Source organism: Corvus kubaryi, unplaced genomic scaffold, assembly GCF_017639235.1.
Source record: "Corvus kubaryi isolate FWS band 111438036 unplaced genomic scaffold, C.kubaryi_AGA036_p1.0 136, whole genome shotgun sequence".
NCBI classification, from domain to species: domain Eukaryota; kingdom Metazoa; phylum Chordata; class Aves; order Passeriformes; family Corvidae; genus Corvus; species Corvus kubaryi.
In genome coordinates this window covers 4,699,998-4,722,985 of record NW_024580670.1, presented here as the reverse complement: position 1 = coordinate 4,722,985, position 22,988 = coordinate 4,699,998, and the positions used below count along the sequence as shown (strand labels likewise).

At 45.8% G+C, this 22,988-nt stretch overlaps 1 protein-coding gene across 2 annotated transcripts in view; it reads right to left on the bottom strand.

Annotated features, from left to right (window-relative positions):
* FRMD4B (FERM domain containing 4B) overlaps positions 1-22,942 on the bottom strand; it is a 125,231-nt gene extending 102,289 nt beyond the window's left edge. Inside the window, exon 1 of one of the 2 annotated variants that reach the window (XM_042014259.1) lies at positions 22,885-22,942. Coding sequence is in view for 1 of the 2 variants with exons in the window: in XM_042014245.1 (XP_041870179.1) it covers positions 9,778-9,822 (45 nt within the window). In the remaining variant the exon portion in view is untranslated. Of the gene's footprint in view, positions 1-9,777; positions 9,838-22,884 lie in introns of those variants that run through there. The other variant, XM_042014245.1, reaches the window with a different exon arrangement.
* Between the last annotated feature and the right edge of the window lie 46 nt (positions 22,943-22,988).

The following is a 22,988-nucleotide window of genomic DNA, read 5'->3' as shown; positions in this document are numbered from 1 at the left end:
TCAGGCAATCATATTTCCAAGGTTTTCCTGTTCCATCTTTCCCAACAGTGCACCAATCTCAAGGAGCCTCTGCTGCAGGCTTTGCAGGGGTCTTCCTCCTGCAGAGGCTGAGCCCAGGCTGGGCTCTTGGGCAGCAGACAGACAGAAAATCCAAGAAATTGATGGAGTCATCATCCCTGAAAATGTTCAGAAAACATGTAGGTGTGGTGCTTAGGGATGTGGTTTAGTGGTGGAGCTGGCAGTGCTGGGCTAATGATGGGACTCGATGGTCCTAAAGGGCTTTTCCAACCTTAATGATTCTGTGATTCTGAGATCACTCAGGGAGCAGAGGGACGACTGCAGCACAGTCAGGTCCTGTTCAGCCCATCAAGGTCTTCCACAAGACCGGTCTGACCCCTGAAGATGCAAACACAGATGGGGAAGAGGCAAACCAGGGCTCTCCCCACTCCTCTCCCCACACACCCATCCCCTCTTCCCCACTTCATCTCCAGGAAGAGCAGAGCAGGCAGCACTGCTGTTCTCTGGCCAGCTACAGCACAGCCCATCTTTGCTGGGACACAGCCAGCTAAAGCACTGGGTCACAGGGGACATGGGGACAGCAGTGACGTAGCAGAGCATTTCAGCACCTCTGACCAAAGCCAGCCAGCAAAGCAGTTAGCTACAGAAACCTACCCCAGCACTCACCCAGCTCTTATCCAATTATGACATAATTTTTTCCTTCCCCTAAAGGATTAAAGCAACCAAGAGGGAGCACAAAGGGAGAGGTGGGAGGACTGCAGCAGCATGAGGGAGATGAGAACCCAGGGGCTCCTGCCTTTGATGTTTGGATGAACACATCATTGCAATTACTATGTCAAGGGCTCTGCAGTGTCACTGGTAAATAAATCATCCAAGGAAATTAACTGTGCAGGGAGCTTGCACCACAAGTCACAGCAGGTAAAAATGAGAACAGAGAAGTCAAAGCATTTCAAACAGAGGAAAAGCTCCAAAATGCTAGGAAAACAAAGTAACATTTCAAATTATTTCTCTGACAAATATAAAATCTGTGTAGGTGCCTGTACAGGGAAGATCGAAACTTTAGATTCATCTACTGTTCTTTGGGAAATGAAGCCATTATTTAATCATGTGTAGTTTTATTGCAGACAGAGAGGATAAAGAAATGATTTGTCTTGTACAAGAAAGAATCTGGCACTTAATACCTGTCCTGATACAGCATTAAAAACTATGCAATACACTAGTTATTCTCCTTCATCACAGAAAACACCTAAGTTGTCTCTTCCCCTCACCTGCTATCACAATGAGGTGATCTCTGCCACATCATGATGACACAGAATTTCACATCCCACTCTATTTCAAGAGTGATCCAAAGTAAAATGCCATCCCAAGCACTCAATGATCAGTGGATTTCAGTTCCCTGCTATGGCTGATGCTCATTTCACAGGTGAGTGAACAGGCCCATACAAAGATGTTTGCTCAAGATCATTGGTGCCAGGAGCAGCCAGAGCTTCCACCCACCCTACTCAGGCACAATTCCTGACAGAAAACACCCCAAACCCCATCAAGCAAACGGAGCATAGCAAACATCACTGGCAGCACCCGAGAATGGATGGGATGGAGCAGGGGCTGAAGCCTGACTGGCAGAGACATTCAGCATTCTCTTTCCTCTCTGTGTCCTCTGATCTCATTCAGTCTCTCCAAGCTCAGCCAAGTCCACTTTCCTCTCAGCTGTTTGCCCTAAGCTACCTCATCCTTGCCTCCATGCTCTCCCAGCCCAGAGGTGCAGCTCCAGAAATGCTTTCTAAATGCCTGTTTTGCAATTCAGAACATCCCTAAACTCTTCCATCCGCTCAGTATTTGCCTGTAATCCCCTTTGGATCTGAAGTGTTTATACAGTATTACTTGCAAGATTTAACTCAAAGATAATTAATTCAGTTCTGTGATTTTTGGCTTAATTTTGATTTTAGGGCAGCAAAAGAAAACCTTTTCTTGAATCAAAGCACTTAGAAATCTGACAAACTGATTTACAGCCCTGAAGAGGACTCAACTTTTTTTTTTTTAATACAAACTAGTTCCACTTTTACCCACCCCCATTTTTGTTTAAACCCACCTACTGTTGGTGGGAGCACAAATTCCATGATCACATGCTTAATTGCTGTATCATGTTTATTTTAATCAGAACCCATCCCATTCCAGTTGCAAGTATTTAAAGCCCAGAGCTGGAGTGGGAGAGCAAATTAAAATGAGAAAAGCAGTGAAAGTGATGGCACCCACCAACATGAGCAAGCACAGCACGTGTCACTGCTCTGCAGCCTACCCAGGGCAGGGGCATGCAAAGGATGAGAGGGAATGGCTTCAGACTGACAGAGGGCAGGGTTAGATGGGATATTGGGAAGAAATACTTTATTGTGAGGGTGGTGAGGCCCTGGCACAGGTTGCCCTGAGAAGCTGTGGCTGCTCCATCCCTGGAAGTGTCCAAGGCCAGGTTGGACAGGGCTTGGAGCAACCTGGGATAGAGGAAGGTGTCCCTGCCTGTTGGAACCAGATGATCTTCAATGTCCCTTCCAACCCAAACCATTCTATAACCATAAACTCACTATTTATTGGCTGAGGCTGTTCACAACACACAATAGAAACAGTTCCCTTTCTCTTGAATTTACTAATTGAGCTTCTGACCATTCAAGCCATGCTTTGCTGCCTCCAGCAGTATCAGTAAAAGTGCTCCAAGTCTGAAAGCACTCTTCAGCTGCTGCCAGGTTGCAGCACCTACCGCTGCAGCCCCAACCTTCTCCACTCCCCTGCTATCCTTTCACATGAAACCCGACACTTAAATGATATCTAAAGGGTCTCAAATTGCCTCTCAGCAAGAGCCACCAGCTAACACCACATCTTCCCTGCAAGAACTGTTTAAAATTGCTGCACCTCCAAGCACCTCTAACTTCTCGGACTGATGCAGCACCAGAGTTGAGAGTCTTCCCACTCACATTACCCCATGTAATAAATAGAGTGCTCCTAAAAAGTAATTGATCCTCAGAACAGATCCAGGAAAACCTTGCCTGACAGAATCCTTATTGCTTTCAAACTCAACACCAGTTACATTTTCACAGCTATAAGAAGATGTGATTTCATCGCAGTAATAGACCACAGATTACAATCAGTGAATCCTCACAGCCCAAACTACAACCAAATAACGAACATTCAAGAGTCTAAAAGAGTAAAACATACCTGACACAAACAAAGGGAGGGTGTTTCAGATTGTGTCACACTGGAAGCAATGGGTCACAAAGTTCTCCGTCCTTAGCCCGAGACGTGACACAAACCAAGTCCCTGACAAGCTTTACAGGGTGACCACACTGCACTGAAGCTGTGTCACACCAACTGTAGAGAGCTCAGCTTGAGGAACAGCACAGCAGACAAAGCATCCCAGCTGGAAAACACATTAAAAGCTCCAAGACCCTGAAAATGGCCTTGATCAGTTTTCCCCAATGGGACTACTTTTGAAGTAAAAAATGGTTTCATTATTTATAGCAGAAAAGAAGGTGGCTGACTGCAGCTGAGGATGCCACTTTGGATTTAGTAATGTCCTGATATGGTGCATTATGTAAACAACACCTACACACATGGGCTCCTGCCACCACAGCAAGAAGTTTTCCCTGTGTTTCATAACAAAAGCTTCTCCCTTTTAATTTCAATGGAATCACAGTCAAGATTCTAAACTGTCTATAAGTTTGATGGGTGACAGCCAACTTTGGTTCTCTCCATCTGAAGTTCCCTAAGCTCTGTGGCCCACACTCCCCTGTCTGGCCACTTTCTAGTCAGTGAACATGACTTGACTTTCATCCATTAATTCATCACACTGGATGGCCAATGTCCTCAGATTTGCACTCCCACACCCTTTACAGTCAAGGGACGTGAATTCAGTGCACACTATGTGACAAGGCACTGTTTGATGTAGCACTTTGTTGAATAGTTTAGAAAACTGGGCACCTCAAACTCTCTAGGACTTGACATGAAAATTCAAGCTGTTCGTTTTCCATTAGCAGGCACCAAGCCATGGTGCTTTGCCTAGGCTGCTGTATTGCCTATCGTGATACTTTTAACATATTCTTTGCTGGGTGACCCAAAGCAGCTCCCTGTTCCCTAGGGATGCCTGACCCAATGTTGCTGCACTTCTAACAACACAGCTCAAAGTCTTTGCAGAGGTTGTAAAGTAAAGGCACAGGAAAAGAGAGAGAGAACATGAAAGCAGAAATTCAAATGTAGCTTTAATTTCTTGTTTTTAACTGTATGTATTAGGGTAACACAGAGAATTGCAGTATAATGCTCCTGTGATAACAGTCTTTGGGAGGGAGATGCTCTGAGCTCAATCTCCATTTTTTGTCCTGAGTGGCTTCACAGACATCAAACCAGGTACTCTGCACAGCCACAGCAAGGTAACTGCAGTCAGGCTCAAGACTTCCTCCCAAATGTTTTAAACATTCACTCCAGTGAGAAATATGGCATATGAATTCAACAAAGTGTTTATTCTATTCCTCTGCCAGAGGAAGAGGACCAAGAGAAGAGCTCGCTCTCTGTATTGCTTTTATGCATCACTGTCAGCAATCGCATGGTGAGACAAAGTCCTTTCAAAAAAGAAAAAATCCAAATGTCTATTTTGGGAAATTCTCATCCATCATGCAGCATTAGAGATACTCAAGGGACTCTGTCTTTATGTGATTTAGCATGGAGATTTACACCCCACCCCACCTCCTTATTTTACAGTCTTTGGTGGCATTATGCTTTGAGGTTCAGTAGCTCCAAGTGGGGCTTCTATTTAAAACCAACTTTACTGCAGGAAATTTTGCTGAAAAATACTTTTTTGGGAAAAAATGTAGCAGATGACTTGCTGACTTCTAAGACATGCAGATGCAATGAGCAAAAAGTAAAAATCCTGCTGGTTTGACCCAGAAAAAGGCACCCTCTAAAAATACAGAATATCAAATTGTAGGGGGGAAAGAATAGTTTAAATTAAAGTATTAAAAATCCACATCTACTGGCAAAGGAGCAGGAGGGAAAAGACAGGCTTGACATGTGGTAGGAAAAAATGGGAAATTCTTGCTTTTCGCTTACATGGGTGACATGAAAATACACACACACATAATTACACAGATTTTCCCCTGGGAACCCCACATTTATGCCTGGTCTGTACAAGAGGACAACACAGCTGTGACAGAGAACAGACATGTAATTATGTCTCTGTTGTGCCATCAACAAGCCCAGCATTTATGAACACACATCCCCAGGGATGAGAATCCCTCGCAGACACAGTTGAAAGCTCATATATCTCCTGCTTGCAGCCTCACCTTCTCATGCATTTCATTTTGGGTTTGATTATTAGATGCCCACAAGCATCTACTAAACAAGCAGAAGAAACCCTGGCAGAGCAAATGCCAGCCCTGCTGTTAGACAGGTCCAATAAACCAGGAACAAAGACTGCGGCAGCGCACGCTCGCCGCGCTCCTGGTAAGGCATGCACGGATCCAGGAGCAAGGATCCTGGAGGAAATGGCATTTGCTCACCTTGGTGGCACACTGCCACTGTAGTAGCCCTTGTTTCCCACTGCTTTCACTACAGGTGCAAAGTATGGAGCTGTTGCTGTGGCAGGAGATGCAACATCTATGGCAGGGGCTTTTAAACAAGGGATGCTTAAGAGACAGCCCGGGCAAACCAGTCCTCCAAAGGACTCTTGGGGATACAAGGCAGAGGGGAAAACAAAAGCCCACCCCTTTGCAAATCAGGGGGAGGAAAGTACAACTGCCACAGGGAGCTGGAGACGAGGTGCAGTAGCAAGTGAATGCCACAAACTGTCCGAAGCAGGGGGGATTCCCATTGTCCCCAGGAGCTTGTGTGGGAGCAGGAGTGACCAACACCTGATGCCTGGCAAGTTGCTCATCCATCTGGGCCAGGCACTTAACCCCAGGAAAAAGGGCCTGTCCTGAAATGTTAAATCCCCAGGGCAGAGAGCCACAGACTTCAAAAGACACTGTAAAAACAAGAAGTATATTTTCTACAGCACCAACTGTTCCTCCTTTCCTGCCACAGTGACCTACGTACCTGTGCAGGCAAAGGACCCCCATTACCAAGAAATCAGAGCAGCAATGAGCTTTCTGTCCCAACAAACACATCTAGCCATCCACAAAACACCCAGCTGCAAGATTTGTCTGCTGCTTTTATTCCTCACCCTACCCTAAATGAAGGAAAAGGCTATGAAATGCTTTTTTTGGACATGCCGTACAATGTGCACCGACACTGTTCCCGAGCCAAGGAGATGTCAGCAGAGGGCTGACCTGCTCTTCATATCCACTGACATGGACAGAACATGTGCCACAAACATCCTCATAAAACAAAACCCTTTTGGGAAAATCAGTGACCTTGCTGCTCTTGCCTGCCAGCAGCCCAAGAAATGCAGGCAGGATATTGCCCTTGTTCCCATCTTGGCAGAGACCTCTGTGGGAATATATCTTACCTCCCCGTGTTGGTTCCCATTGCATGGCCATAAACTTTCACATCCTGTAAATACACAGCTAGACATGAAAACATCAACTCATTTTGTGTATATTTTCACTCTTCCCTTTGCAGCCAGTGCCAGCACCATGGTAATTCACTGTGACTTGGGATTCCTTTCTGGCAAGTGCCCACAATAATTTTAAATAAGGCAGGCTTGGCCTGAAACCAGCGTACAGAAGGTGGGTTTTCCTTTGTCTCAGGATTGTAGGAAGCTAAACAGCTACAAAAAGAGCCAGAGACCATATCGTGATGAGGAGGTTGCAGGGGGAGAAGAAAGATCAATCTGAAAATACCTTGTGACAGTTTCCAAAACAGAGAACCTAAAACAAAGAGGGAAAAGATGACTTGAGAGCAAAGACTGTACACAGCAAATGAAATAAATGGGAAGATTTTCAGTGAGTGGATCAGTGCAGAACAGCAGAGCCATTAAGGAAGCTGTATCCCCACAGCTGCACTCGCCATGCCCGGCAGCACACGCACACCGGGATAATGTGGTCGTAACTCAGAGATGCATCAGCAAACAGCAGCTTTCCTGCTCCCTGTATAATTTAACAAAGGCACAGACACTGCTCTGTCATACTTCTCCTCCCTCAAAGAAGCAGCATCACTTTTTCTAGGGTTATTTTGGTGCTGGTTTAGATTTTCTTTAAGAGAGATCTCTGGATTAAGCAACCTTTTTACTTAAATAGCAGGCCAGGTTCATTGGTTCAGAGCAACCCTGAAAGCCAGATAGCCCCAAACAGTGTTGGATTTCAGTAACAGCTTGAATGAGAACACCTTGGCACACATCCCTGCACAACAGCATCGATGTGCCTGGAAAGCCTTGAGAATTAATACTCCATTTAGCACTACCGGGAATTTAGTGGTCAGTTTTCAGAAATACAGGGACATAAGAAGACAACAGTCTCCCTACACACAAGGCTGTGCCACCAACAAAACCACCTGCAAAAGTAGCTAGATTTATGGGAATTCCTGGAGAGCAGCTGTGCAGTTATTCCTGCTCGCAGATGTGCTGCTGCACACCCATGTGTGCTGTGCGCCTTCACCTCGGACACAACAACAGCAGGTCTTTGCCTATTAAGAGAAATTGCTTTTAAGGTGAGGCAGCGAAAGATATTGTTAGAAGTTTAGGCTTAATCCTGGCTCAGGGCCTACATTAACATCCCTTTTTGGAAAGAGAGGACTGAGATTGGTAGGTCTGCAGCTACAGAGCAGCACTGGACAAGTACCTGCCTGTCAGCTCCCCACAGACATGGGGATTCCTCCTCCTCCATCTCCTCTGCTATTTGCATTCATTTCATGCAGCACCAATTCGTCCAAACCTCCTGCTTTACCACACTCTGATCCGGGAGCTGCACCCATCCCATGGCCACCCTCTCCCCAGGGCCAGGTAACAGCTGCCACACCTCAGGAGTGCCGGGATCCCCAAGGAAAAGCAAGCCAAGGCTTGCCTGCCAGGCAAGACAGCACCTACAGCCACGGGAGGAGGTCATGTGCTCAACATCCTGGTAACACCTCTCCTCCAGGACCTGTCACCTTCCATCTAATTCTAATTCTTCCATCTAATTCTAAGCAAGCAGGAGAGCAGCAGAAAGAGCGAGCTCAGGTACAGCACTGCCTAACAATGGCCACGTGAGGAGTCCAGGTTTTCACACAGAGACTGTCAGAACAAGGAGCAGAAGTCATTTTCACTGCAGAGCTGTGCATGCGTCTAAGAACACACAGCCAGCTTTACGTTAGCAATTTTTCTTCTTTAAATGAATCTTTAAGATACACCTGAGGGGGTTCCACCTTTCTGACCAGCTGCTGTTTTAAACCAGACCCTCCCTGCTCTCAACAAGCTTAAACCCAAACAATCTGCACAGCAAAAATGAGGAGGTACCCAAGGCTATTTTCTAGAAGTGGAGCCTCAAACCCTTTTGCAGTCAGGCAGCTGTTTTGTGGGCAGACATCTCAAACAAGCACCTCTATACACATGCAGAAGAGCTCCCCTTCCCTCCTCTACATGCACCAATTTCATCCTACTTGTGTGCACAGACAGGAACCAAACTGGAAGATAAGAATACCCTGGCAGGGATATTGCCTGCTTTAGTTATTTGATAGCTCTGTGAGCCAACTAGGGCTTTGTTTGCTAAGCAATGACAGAGTATTCAAATTATGCTGATTAAAACCATTCAGTCAAGACATCATGCCTTTAGAAATATTGTTTAGTTTATGTTACAGCTATTTTTTTCCCCTCCCTGAATTCAGCAATTCAGATTGCTCCTCCAGCAAGCGAAACACACGGATGATTAAATTCTTGCACCTCCAAAGCATAAAGGCATGACAATATTTGGCCTTTTCCAGAGCAAGGTCTGAGTAAATTGGAGTTTTACCAGGACTCAAAGCCACTTGGATAGTTCTGGACACCAGCCAGTTTCTAACCAAGTTGAGAAGAACTTCTTGGGAAAAACCATCCCAGCACACACAGAACTTTTGAAAATCAGCTCATGAAGGAGCTGGTGCTGCCAGGAAATGGGTATTAAACTACCCAGTTCATTCAGGTAATTTCTACAGGCTTCACTTGAGACTTTAAATTTTGTATAAAGTTTTCATCACCTTCACAGTGGCAAAACTGAAAGGGCATTTAACACCAGAATTTCATGGTAGTGAATAGCAGCACAGAGGCACTAAATCACAAACATCACAAACCTGTTAACCCTCCCAGGCAATTGCACCGAGTTAAAGGTACTTGTTGCTTCTCATTCAAATAACCCCTGTGGTTTTACTGTCTGGGAAGAGGAGTACCTTGCTTTGGGACAGCAATTTCTTAGGAAGCAGAGTCTCAGACTCTGTCCCACAGGTAAAGCCACCCAGACCCATTCTCAATATGGCAACACAAGGGACCTTTGCTCTTCCAAACTCACCCTCCAACCACCCCACACTTGTTTCAAGCAAAGTGTTAGATTATATGCATTCAAATACACCATAAATCCCGTGGTGGCAGTGTGTTCACCCCTCCTGAGCAGCAGCTGAGGGGACACATTTATTAACAGGCATGAAGCAGAGACAGGAGAGCAACCCCTGCTGAACCACAGCACAGCCCTCACTGAGGGGACCCCCATTTGCATTACTCCAGCAGGCAACAGAATGGTCTGTCAAAGCTTTTGCTTTAGGAGCAGCGTTAATTTAGTCTCGAGATAAGTGTTTAATCATCCACTGCTTTACAACAGCTTCCCGCTTTCTATCACCCACCTGGTTGTTAACAGGGGATATGCAGCAAGCCAGGACACAAGTCATAAAATATTCATGGTGTAACTGGTCTGGGACCCTGAGAGGCACATCCTGCCTGCACCAGAGCCTCTGACCAGCTTGGAGGGGATTCCTGGAGACAGGAGGCAGAAAAGCCAAACAGGAGCAGGGCAAGGAGCTTCTGGAAATGTTTTGACAACAACAGTTGAGAACCACCACACTCTTGTTTTACCTTTAACAAGTTTCTCCGAGTCAGCTCCCTCCCTTCAGCCTAGAGCAATCCTTACAGCTACTTTTCCCTCAAACACAGTATTCCCTTATAGGCTAGCAGCTAATTTATGGCAATTCATTAGGCTGTTTAATTCAGGCAACAACAATTCATGCTGCAACTTTCTCAAATGAATTCTCAAAAACACTACCCCACCCTGGCAAAAAGTTAATTAAGGATCCTTTTACCTGCTCTCTGAAGATCACAGGGCAGATGCTGTCAGACAGGTTTGCTTTCTGTTATTACCAATTTCAGCAGCAATTCAACTCTCCTAATCCCATTCTGAATATCAGGTACCCACACAGACATTAAAATGAAATAAAGAGGATTATTGTAACCACCCAGGTAGCAGCGTTAGTTGGGACAGAGCTTACACAGAGGACAAGGCACAACTGAATGTGTGAGGATTAGTTGCTCTCCCTAAAGTCTGGAGGACGTGCTGTTCCTCTGAAGCCCCCCTGGCCTTCCAAATATTTGCTTGAGGTTTCCTTTATATGCAGAGTTTCCTAGTGGAATGGTGAGCATGCAGAGCACATTCCTCTGCTAAGTGTCTTCTTCAAAATTTGGGTAAATACCAGCACATTCCTGCCCAGCTCACACAAACAGTTTGGACTCTAATGGCAGGAACAGAATCTGGAAGGACAACTATGGCTTTGCTACTGGTTTTCACCAAAACCAAGGACACAACTGATTTTGTGCTCTGCTAATCAATATAATTAAACTTCCCGAGTGGACACATTTATCCCAGTAAATGGTTGCTCTAAACCGTATTATTTAGACAAAAGGGAAGCTGTAACCATGCCAGAAGGTTCTTGCAGGTAAAAAAAGTATCCTGCATGAAAAGAGCTATGATTTGTGGCAGTGAAGCCATTGCTAATGTTATATTAGTGTCATATCAGCACTGAGAATTTACTGGACAGAGGTAAATTTGAATTTAATTAAATTTTTCTTCCTGTCTTTCCCCATTCTCCCTTGGGACATGGGTGTCATAGCTGCAGAGAAATTGCCGGCTTGAAATAATTGCCCAGTGAAAAGGCAAACACAAAACTTTCAAAACCTTTTGTCCTTGAGAAGGGCACAAAGCACCATCAATAAATCCCTCGGAATCCTTCCTCCCACCAGGGTAAGGTGCCATTCCTAACCCAACACCTTACTTAGGCACAATACCAGGCACAAAAAAATCCCAGTTTCAATCAAAAGAAAGTCACGATAACCCAGAAGATGACTGACACAGTTACACATGGACACTGTTACAAATACAAATATATTTCCTACAGCCCAGGCCAGTCACGAGGAGAGAGGTGCTGATGTTGAGGAACTGCATTAAAACTACCAAAAAGTCCATCCACCCCCTCGTATCCTATCAGTATGTCTGGTCCAAGATTAATCTGCTTCAAAGCCTCTGCTCTGCCTTGAACACTCTGCTCATTTTTCAAGCCAACATCCTGGGGCCTGGCAGGGATTTTTATCTGAAGAATTCCCTAACACACTATCCCCACAACTGGCTCGTACCTGCTGCCTCAGCTCTCTGTGCTATCACTCCTCTTCACACCGTACCAAGGAGTTCTCCTGACTGCGGGTTTGCCCCATCCAACACTTGTCATGGTTTTTTTTTGCACTGCCCCATGCAAACCCCCTCTTGCTTTGATGTTCATTTGCAGCCCTGGCCTGTGCTATAAAGAGCCCCTTGACTCAGAATTGCAGCCCTTAAACTCATTTACTCCAGAGTTAGTACACCAGTTACAAGAACCAGCTCACATAAGAGACCACTAAACCAAGGAAGTTTTTCAAGCAGATCTTTCCAACTCCTCAAAAACACAGGAAAAGCAGATTTTGCTTTGTTTTTAACTTTCCCTGATTTTTCTCCCTATGCACAAATGTCTTTCACATTCCATGCAGAATTAACCTCTGAATTTAAAGTCACAAGCCTTGGCGACCATCTCTCACATTCCACAAACGAAGGTAAGACTTGCAGAATTTCTCAGGATACCAAAAAAACAATTAAGATGAGCTAATTCCAAAAAGCTTTTTTCTCTTTTTCTGGGCAGTAAATGATGCTAAAGCAACATAGTAACCAGCATCAGGACTGACCCTGAGACCTCCAGAACCCAGACAAAACCTGCAAAGAGCCAGTGCTATTAGAGACTGAACGGGACATTAAAAATCTCTCCAGCCTGAGGTGATGGGCATTGCTGCTGAAAGCAAATCTTCCACCTGTTTTAGCCCCAGAGGAAGAAAGCAGACTACACACAGGTGTTATTCATCTACTACAAACTTCCTCATCTGACACCACCTCCTCCTCCTCCCAAACCTTTCATTCTTTTCCAAAAGCGTATCAGCTGCTTTGGGCAGAGCAGTACTAGAGTGTTATCACACATCTTTTTCTGTACAACAGGAATTTCCACTCCTGTCTGCTCCAGGAGGTGCAGCAGCCCTGATCCCCCTCCCCAGGCCTGGGAGAGACCCTGGGGTTTGATGGCTCCAGGGTACAGGATTGGGAAGTGCTGGGTGGAACTGGAGATGGTGTCAGGCAGAGATTCCCCTCCTCTCCATCCAGTGTTCACACACACTCCTGCAGCACATCCCTGACACCTCCTGAGGCTCAGCACTACTCTCCCGTGGCACCCAGAATGGTGCTTTTACTCAGAAAAGTTTTGCAGAGGAAGGTGACAGGCACAAGTGATAAATTGCCAGGAAAATCCATTTTAACCACAGTGGATCTTGGCCCCCTGGTGAAGCAGCACTGACAGCCCCTTAGTACCAGATACAGCATTAGCACATGTGGTCATAAAATATGCCCTGTGCCCTGCTGTCCTGTAGGATGCTCAGAGGAAACAAATATCCCGTTTTCCCCTTATTCTCTCCAGTTAATTGTGTGAAACAATCTACTTGACTACTTCTTTCAGAAGGGTGAACAGGCTACTGCAGGAGCACCTGAGCAGCACAGCCAGTGGTGCCACCAGCAGATGCTGTGTTCGATCCACCAGTGTGTTCTAAGTGGGAACGACTGGAGTTCATACCTTTGGCTCCATCTCCCCCTCCTGATTTCAAGACTAGTACTGTGAGAAAGGAACCAGCATCTGCATTTTTGCAAATAGCTTATTTGCCATTTCCTCTTGACTTCTGGCAATTCTGCACAGCCCCACTTTGCAGTCTGAGGATACAAACCCATGTGGGTAAAGGGAAGCTCATACCTAAAATCTGGGGGTGTGAGGGCCAGACTCCACTGCTCTGCAGCTGGACAGGTGTGGAGGACAACACAGCTAGGTTAGACTGTAGTCTCTGACCTTCCTCCTACCTCCCTGCTGTGCATTGAAGGCACTTTCCTGCCCCACCACTGAGTAAAGTATGCCCACTGTTGTTTAAGATTAGCTGTTACAACACACCTGGCTAGGCCAGCACACCTCAGTGTTAAGCAGGGACTCCAAGTATCCAAGATTTAAATAGCTGGACTGTAACTGTAGAAATTACTGACACATTAAAAAAAAAAACCCAAAACTTAAATGCAACTTCTGGCACCTCCAAGTAGGGGTTTGAGCCTGCAACCTTCAACAGGCACATCTCTAAAAGACTCATCATATAGGAGTTGTGTTGTTAAACTCTGAGGAGACAAGTCCCAGGCTGCAGCCTCCCATCCTGGGCAGCCACATCTCTCCCTGCAGTGTCCACAGCTCATCTCTCAGCTGAGAGAATAGAACACACCTCCCAAGCTTATCCTCATGTCTTTGCACAAGTAAGGGAAAGGAAGGACACAACATCTTTCTCGTCTGATACAACGGGCTATAAAAGCAAACACCTCTCTTCTCCCCAAGCCTGCAGCAGGACTGCACCCACTCAGCACAACAATGGCCAGATAGGAATCTCAGGTTACCTTTCCACTTACCTGGACTCACTGGGTGAGAGTTTCTAAGGATGCAGTGCCAGGCAGTTCATTCTCTGGAGCATTTCCACCCTTGTTGTTCCCCACCGGACGCTGCTTGCTTTGGTCCCTCCTCTGGCTGCTCTCCCCAGCTCAGTCCCACCCGTGGCTCTTCTTACTCGCTTGGGTTTTGTTGGTTTTTTCTTTCACCACATTTTATTTTGGGAGGACAGGACTACAGAGCACCACCAGTATGCAAAAACAAAACCAAACAAGTACAAGTCTGCAGAGGAAGTGCCAGACACACAGTCTGGCACACAGCACACCCCGCCACTCAGTACTCAAACAGCAGAGCTGGAGACAACAACTGTTAAAGCAAACTGGGAGTCTGACTCCTGGTGCCACTAAAATCCCACGCAGCTCTGTTGGAGATGGGAGCAAAGATGACACACTCAAATGTATTTGAATAAACATTTGTGTCTCAGCTGCTGCAAAGCCCAGGCTCCATTCAAGTCTTATGGAGGAGTTTGGAGCAGGGAAAGGGATTTCTCAGTCAGGGAGAAGAGGTGTAGCTTGCCCCAACAAGCATGTGATGCTCTGACAGGGTGCAACTACTGAAAGACAAGATGTTAATGCACTGCTAACAAAATTTCTGTCATTAAGCATCAAAGCTACTCATCCTAGGTTAAAAAAAGAGGTTCAGGCTGAGAATGAGGAGGTTAAAATTAGTCTAAACACCAGTTCCCCGGTGCTTAAAGTGAAAAGAACCAAGTCAGCAGCCAAGCTAACTCCAGACAAGAAACCTTCAAAGTACTCCAAAGCAGGGTTAAAGATGGATTTATACACACACACCAAAGACCCTTCTCCTCCCTTCCAAACCCACCATGTATCCACATGGCTTTGACCCACATCCTCCCTTGACTAGGGGTGGACAATCAAGAAATCCCCATCCCTAAAGATCACCCAAACGGTGTAGCGCATCCGTGACCAATATTCCTGCAAGTGTGTAGTGCTGAAGCAGTGGTCACTAAAACTTTTAATAGATGAGCAAGGATTACAAGGGAGAAGTAAGATCTTGTATGATACCAGTCACCCTCAGTAAGCACACACCCCTCCTCTCTTCCCTCCCTGGACCACTGTCAGGCTAACTTGACAAAGCCCATGATTTTCCTTTCCTCCCCCCAGTGATAATCAGTTCATCTAAGGGACAAACTGAAGAAGCCTTGACTCTGCTGTGTTTATCAGGTTCATGCCATTACCTACACAAACAGCTGGCCAAGTTTCCTGGTGTTTCCTGAATGCCCCAAACTAACACAACATAATTACATTTCAACTTCATTTCACCTTCTGTTTCATGGAAGCCCATCATTAGATGACTCCTCTCTTGTTTCCAGCAGATATTCACAGCCAACCCTCACAGTGATTTTCTTGTAAGTGCAATGAAGGCAAAAACATGGAAAAGGGGTTCTGCTGTTGCCAAGAGAGGCAGGCTCACACGGTCAGCATTAGGAAACACTGACAGATAAACATGTAACTCTGTGCCAGATAATGCATCAGCCTCAAGGCTGCCAAGCAGACACCTCCTGGAGCTTCCCATTTCTGCCTGCCATGTAAGCAAAATCAGGTGGGGCTGGAGAAGGGTTTAGGAAAGGTTACTTCTCCAAACTTTCCTTTCTACACAACAGTACAGACAATTAAATCAGAAAAAGATGCAGCTGATTTTCACGGTGTTTGAGACAACAGTAGAGTTAGAAGAAATTCTGTTACCTTGATTTAAAAAGAAATAATTTTGGAAGCAAGAAGGATGAACCAAATCCAGGCATTCAGAATCTATTACATTAGCTGCACAATACATACACATCTCTCCAAGCCACTAGCAAGGATGCTTTACAATCAATGCCAGTTGTGTTTTAGCTGCTAAAATGTTAGATTATATGAGCTCTCTGCTAAGCTTTTTTGACAGTGGAGGAGAAACAAGTGATTTGAAACACTTAGTCTGTTTTACCATAAAATTGAGGAATATGGCACTGATTAGAAGGACTCCTACTGCAGCACATCCCTGTACAGTTCCCACGCTTCTCATTTCTGCTCCATGTGCAGCTATCCTATGTGGTGCAGTCATGTTACTGAGAGAGTATTATTAAGATTTTGGTCGTTTAAAATTTGCTTTTAGCCAGGCCCTGCTGTCAGGCAGCATTCCTGCAAACAAAAACATTTCCTTGGTATTATGCACAAGAGGGAACTCAGTGTCGGAGTTAAATATGCTTAAATCACTGGATTTTCAATCCAGAGAGGTTTGTAGTTTGTTTTCTAAACAAGGAACAGAAGTCTAAACTGAGACAGAGTAGGGATAAAGTGTGAGAAGAACGTAAGAAGTACTCTCCACACACTAGAGAGAGTCTGGAGATCTTCCTAAGCTGCAGACACACATTTTTCCATCATTATCACCTTCAGAAACAAACACCATGATAGAGCATGTCAAGGTTTAATCTTAAACATGCACACCCCAACCTTTTTTTTTTTTTCCCTTTTGAGATGTAAGACATTTTACCTTTATAAGAACTGCTTTCTTTCCTGGTTGGACTCAGCCCCTTGCACAACAGCTACCAGATGTGTACATCTGCTTTCCATAACATCCAAGCAGGGCTGTTAAGACGGATGCAGGACCCGTGTTCCCATAACTGTACATTTAGCACTGCAATGCCTCACTGTCACATGAGATCCATCAGCATGCTGTGATCTCAGCCCAAGGCTGGATTTCAGATGGCAGCCTCCTTCTGTGCCGTGCCCAGTCCATAACAATGCCTCTGCCTGGCTTCTCTCCTCTCCTTCCTCCTGGTTTTCTGAACTCTCGTCCACCTTTCCAACCTGAGTTTTCTTCCTGCTCTAAAGCATCCTCCTCCTACATCTCTCATCCTCCACCCCTTCCTCATGTTAAACCCAAGCAGAGGGTGCATCAAGCACAGCCATGCAAAATTATTCCACAAGGTCTGACTACAAAGCAACAGCCTCTGCTGTGTTATCAGGGCAAGGGCAGGCTAACTGCAATGAAAACACTCCCCAAAAATATCCACTGATTATTTTTATTACTTTCAGACTTCTTTCTAAAGTAGACAAAGTGGGCTTTGTCCCCAGATACTTCTAATGCCTCTCCAAGTGCTTCTAGAGCTTGGTGGGAAAGAAGGGAAAGGATGTACAACTTCTGCTGATCTGTTTAACCTACTATTTAAAAATAATTGAGTATTCCAGGTGTCTGTTTCTTAATCTTCTACTTCACTTCAAAGAGGGGAAAAATCAGTCAGATCATTTATTCATAAATCTGGAACACCTGGGAACTGGTGTTTCAGTAAAACTGCAATTTCATATCTCTAAAAGCACACAAATACAGTATGCCAATGAAATATTTACTTAAAATTCCAGGCAAAATTCTGGTCCTAAGATTCCCATTCATTCAGGAGGGTCAAGATTTTGTCATCAATTCTGCATCTTTTGTTGATTGATGTTCCATAAGAATTTTCAGGATAGAAAGCCTTGAAAGCAATCTCTTTCTTGGGAAGTTCTTTGCAGAGAGAAACACTCTATGAGATCTTTTATTTTGACACCACACAGAAATAATAACCAAGACCATGCAGAAAAATGTCTCTGTGCATGTGCTTTGTTTCTGCTTTCAAGTACACAGGGTTTGTTTTCAATGCAACACAAGGTAAATGGATTTGTTTCTAAACCATCTCTCCCCTACACTGGTTTCTGAAAAAATAAAGGACTAATCGTATGAAAGAGATTTATATACAGGGAGATTAACCAGCCTATGGAACTCTCTTTCAAAGGAACTAAAGATAGCTCAGACATTAGCATGAGAAAAACTGTAGGGCTACATTTCTTACACATATTAAAGGGTTTTAGATGCCCATCTCCCAGTGTGAAGGCACAGCCACACAGCAGAGCCTGACCAGGCTGTGACCACTGGAACTGATCACTGGTGATCAATAACTGCATTAATTGATCACCTGCGTTCTCCAAGGCCAACAAGCAGCAGCTAAAACAATTCTTTAGGCTCAATAACTCGACCATACCACCTCGACACATACCTAAAGGGTCAGCTTTAAACTTGAGGAGTGTAGCAGTGATCAATCCTGCCCTGGCAGAGGAATGAAGGACCTGTGCGGCTTGGGCCTTCATACATTTGAGTTCTGGGGCATCTTGGCAAACACTCTTGGACAATAGTTTTTATAATAGTTTGTTAAACTGACAGATAACCCCGGTGGAACTGCATTTCTTCTACCCCTTCAGCATTCCCCTTCTTCTGCACTCAAGTTTTGACAACTGCAGCAAATCTGAAGCTTTTGTCAGCTCTACGTACAGCTGACCTACTGAGAGTTTAGTCTCCAAACAAAGGCCATCACATAAAAGTATTTCCTTTCCTGACACTGCCCTGTAAACAGACTACACAGAAAACAAAGGACCAAAATTACAGTTTGCATGTATTCAATGTGCACTCTATGTTTTTCAAAAATTACTAGAATTCTGGAGGAATTATGGTTTAAAGATTTGTTGTGTTGCTTTAAATAGCAAAAGAAAACAAAAATCCCTCCTTTCTCTAACCTATATCATTTAAGCACAGAACTGTTAACCACTGCTGAAAGCACTGATGCATTATGACTTGGGGCAAGAGGAAGGCTTAATGCTTTGAAATGGCTGCAACCAAACAATAGCAGCTTTGCCCGTGGGTTTTCAGCACTACATTGGAGGCAAATTGCTCAGCCTGTACAAAAACTAAGATATGCATTCTCCAAACTGGCCAAGGAATTGTTCCTACAGCTAAACGCTGTCATTCAGCACTACTGGTGAGATACACAAGATAAGGATGTAAACGATGTCCAGCGACCTATTTCCTGCCCTGGCTCCCGACTGAGTCATTCTCAGCAAACAGTTTTAAGTATTGACCAATCTTGCAGCATATGGCGTGTGCTGCTTTATCTGAAGCCTGATTACAAATGTGGAGGTGCCAAGCCCAAGGCTCCCATCAGTCCTTGTGATGATATGGTGGTCTAAAAACCTTGATCTTTCTTTATCTCCCTTGCAGTGCTGTGTCCTCGGCTGCTCAGAAACCCTTAAATAAAAATACAGCTGCTTTATGAAAACTGTTGTCGGCAGACAAGTCTTCACAGTCACTCTGCAGTCAATTTCCATGTTAAGCACAAAAGCTGTTTCACTGTGGTAGTCCAGTTAGGAATAAACAGAACACGAGTCAAAACATAGTATTAGCTCCTTAGAGACTTTGCTATTTTATTCCTTATGTTTTGATATATAATCCAAGAGGAAAAGTCTGAAATGTGATTTAACCACATGGTTCTCACAGCAAGTGAGCTCAGGAAGAGCTGGAACTTTTGTTGTCATGTAACCAAAACACACAATGTTCTTCCTTCTCCATGACACCCTTGGAAGGGGTGACCAAGAGAATGCCCAAGGTTGGCTCCTGTCCTGGTGTGCCACTCCTCTGGGCTGGCTGTGCCACCCAGCTCACACCACAGACAGGCAGAGCCTGGTGCTGTTCCTGAGCTGGACCTGTCAGCTGAAACCAGCACAGACTGAGAGGGGCACTGGGCAACACCAGCACTGTTCAGGAGCCATGCAAGCTGGAAGGATCTCAGCTCCTCTTACCCATGGAACTGGATTGGCTCCAAACACTAACTCAAATGTATTCCCAACAGGAATGAAAATCTACACAGAAAAGACCCAAAATTGGTGGCCTGAGCATGATCTCATTGTTAAGTCAGGCACTCCCAGTCAGATGAATAAAGTCAACATCTTTAATAAGCCATCCTCCCCCTGCAGCTTCACTTCTCCAGGTATTAAAGCTAGGCCAGGCTTACAGAAAGAGTAGTGCCACCCTTGTGGGGATGCTGCCTGGCAATCTCAGGACCTAGAAATCATTTAACACAAATTATAGCTCCTCTTCTACTGGTTTTCCCAGGTTGGCCTGTACAACACCACATCTAAATAAAAGTTTTCTCTGAACCCTGGGACTGTACAGCTCTGCATGACAGCCAGGACACGCTGCTGCCCATGCCTCAGAGATCACAAAGTCCACAGCCCCAAGTCCCAGAAGACACAGGGATGCAGGGTGCTAATTCAGAGCCACCTTGCTGTGCCCAAAACCACTCATCAGCCCACTCTAGGAAGTACCACCAAGGTTTCCTTGGTTTCCAAACAGCCATGACTCCCCCCTCCCTTTTTGCTACTCTTCATATTCATGTAACTGCTGTAACACAGCATCCTGGGAGGGAAAAAAAGCAAACAAAAGACATTATAGCCAATTTGTATGGAAAATCAATTAAGTTCAGACATCTCATTAACCTTCTAACCTGCTTATCCCCCAGCTTTAATTTACACTACTGCTTGCAAATGGATTTGACACATTGGCCCACCACTTCCCTGGGAAGGTGCAACAGGCACGAACAGAGTCCTTGGATCCCAGAATACTCCATTTATCCAGGTCCTTCCCTCCCTCCTCCCTGCCATTCACTCAATGCTAAGAAGCATTGGAAGAAGAAAATAGGACACAGAAAATAGGCAAGAGCTCTTTCAAAATCATGTAAGCCCTGCAGCGGGCCTCCTTTTTACCTTCTGTTGCTTTAATTACCAGAAACTACGAGCAGGGTTGCCTAAACCAAGAATGCCCATCCACAGCCACATCAGCAGAGTCCCACAGTGGTGGCAAAGCCATGCTCACAGGAGTCTTCTCATGCCACATTTCATTTCCGTGCTGTCACAAGACTGAGCCAGACAACACACACTGAAAATCAGTCATAGGTACTGCGTGGAGTTCTGGTTTTTATGTTATAGCACAAAGTCTAGGAAAGAGCCCCAATTTCTGTGCTGAGATGCATTCACAACCTTTATTCTGGGGATCTCTATAGCAATTTCATCTCACTGCCCAGAAAACATCCAGCTTCAGAGAGCAGAACCCCAGCATTCCCACAGGAAACCACAGAAAAGTGGTCACCTGCATCTTAGACCTCAGGAATTTGTTCACTCCTGTCATGTTTTCAGAGTTATGGAATTCCAGAGCTTGAAAGGTTTCTGTGCAATCTCTTCTAAGATGACATGCATATTTCTAATGAACTGATGCAAACCCTTAACAAGGGTTTTTACATGTTCAATACATCAGAATCAAACTAAAAGGATCAAGTCTGATGTGGCTGCACCCATGCAAGTCCAAAGGAATCAGCAAGATGAATCTTCCTATAAAACAGACCACTCCTTGAAATCCATGCTGTTGCAGGAAATATAAATCTTTCCAAGGCAAGCACTGCTAACTTCTGCAGAATAAGCTCTTCAAAAGGAGGAAAAGGAGCAATGTCAAGAAAGTAATTTTTAAAAAGCAGAGAACAAAAGTGAAAATATGTACATTTTTCTAAACATATGTTCCAGCCTCTGTATGAGCCAGGCATAACTAAAGTACTGCAGTCTTCCCCAGCCCGCAGACACAGCTCTCCAGCCAGTGCCCCTGTGGCTGCTCAAAGATTTCCCAAGTTATAGCCAAGTAAAAATTGATTAAAGCCTTCACTACTTCACTGCAGCTATTGGGAATCCAGCAAAAGTTACAAGAATGAGCTCAGCTGCTCTTTGCTTCCCATTAGGCAAAACTCTAAATAAAGGCAGTGCTTAAAGAACACAATCCCCTAAAGGAAAAATCAACAGCCCCCCTGGCAGCAGCTGTGCACTACCCTGTTCCAGCAGAGACACAAATGCTTTCAAATGGATCTGTGCCTGAAAACCAACACAGTACAGAAGGTGAGGGCTGGACCCTTTTGGAGACATTGTTCTAACAAGCTCCTAACCTGGTCTCTCCCTGGATCTCACCCTCTGGTACTCTAACACTCGTTTCCAGGCGCGATGTGTTCCACATTAACGGTTCTCAGCTGCATTCAGCAAGGCTGCCCTCATTTAGCCAAGGACCCACCAAATCCTATCTATATAAAAATAGGCAGCAGTGAGGTCAAAGGTAAAGCATTATCTTATTCTACATTGTGTCAGTGTTAGGTTAGAAAGCCCAGTCTAAAAGCACACAGTGCTCAGTGTAATTGAAACTGATATCAAGTGCACAAGCGGCCAGAAATCTCATCCTTGTTATGCAGCAGGTCCTAAGTGGAGTTTATTTCAATTTAGTTCAAACCCATGGAATGGTAGATTAAGTGACATTTAAACACTCAGGAAAAAGGAAAATTTTCTCAAAAAAAGGTAGGTCTGGACTTAAAAATGCCATAGGGGGAGAGGGAAGATGCGTGCCAGGGCATCAGGTCTGCAGAGAACCTGTGCTAAGGACGGGCGGAGGAAGAAGGAGGCGAGAGGAAACACATGGAGAACAATACTGGGAAAGGGCTATTCTGGGCAAGAGGGAGAATGCGAGGCCAAGCCGGGCAGGGAAACAAGGGTAACAAAGGCAGAGGAAGGGCTTCCTCGCTCCGCACGGAGAGATTCCTGTCCGACTGCCTGCCCACACCCCTGAGGGACCCTGTGCCGGGGCTGAGCCCAGCGCTGCTCCACTCCTTTCTCCGGAGGAATGGAGGGACAGATGCCCACACCCGCGGGTCTGCCCTGCTTGGCAGAGTGAAAGAGGCTGGGGATGCCACACGGAACGAGACTGGGGACGCTCTCAGCCCCTCCAGCCAGGTGCTGGTCATCGCCCCAGCGAGAGCAGGTCCCATCTGCGATTCTCAGCCCATCACTGCATCCCGTTGGGAATTTCACCCTCCCCGAGCGACTCCGGGTTGGCTTTTCCTGGCGGTCCCGTTCTCCTCCAGACCCCGAACTTGAACCGAGCGGTCCGCACGGGGATGTGCCCGCTCGTTCCCCTCGCACTGTCACGGCGGGGGGACCCCGGGCACCGCTCCCCATCCATCACCCGCCGGACCCCGCGGCCGTGCCCCGCATCCCGCCCGGAGAACAATGCGCCGCCCGCCCCCCCAGCCGGCCTTACCTTGGCGGGGGCTCCGCGGTGCGGGCAGCCCGGGGAGGGGGCTGCCGGCCGAGCCCAGCCCGCCCCCGGCCCCGCCGCCGCCGCCTCTCCCCGCGCATCCACCC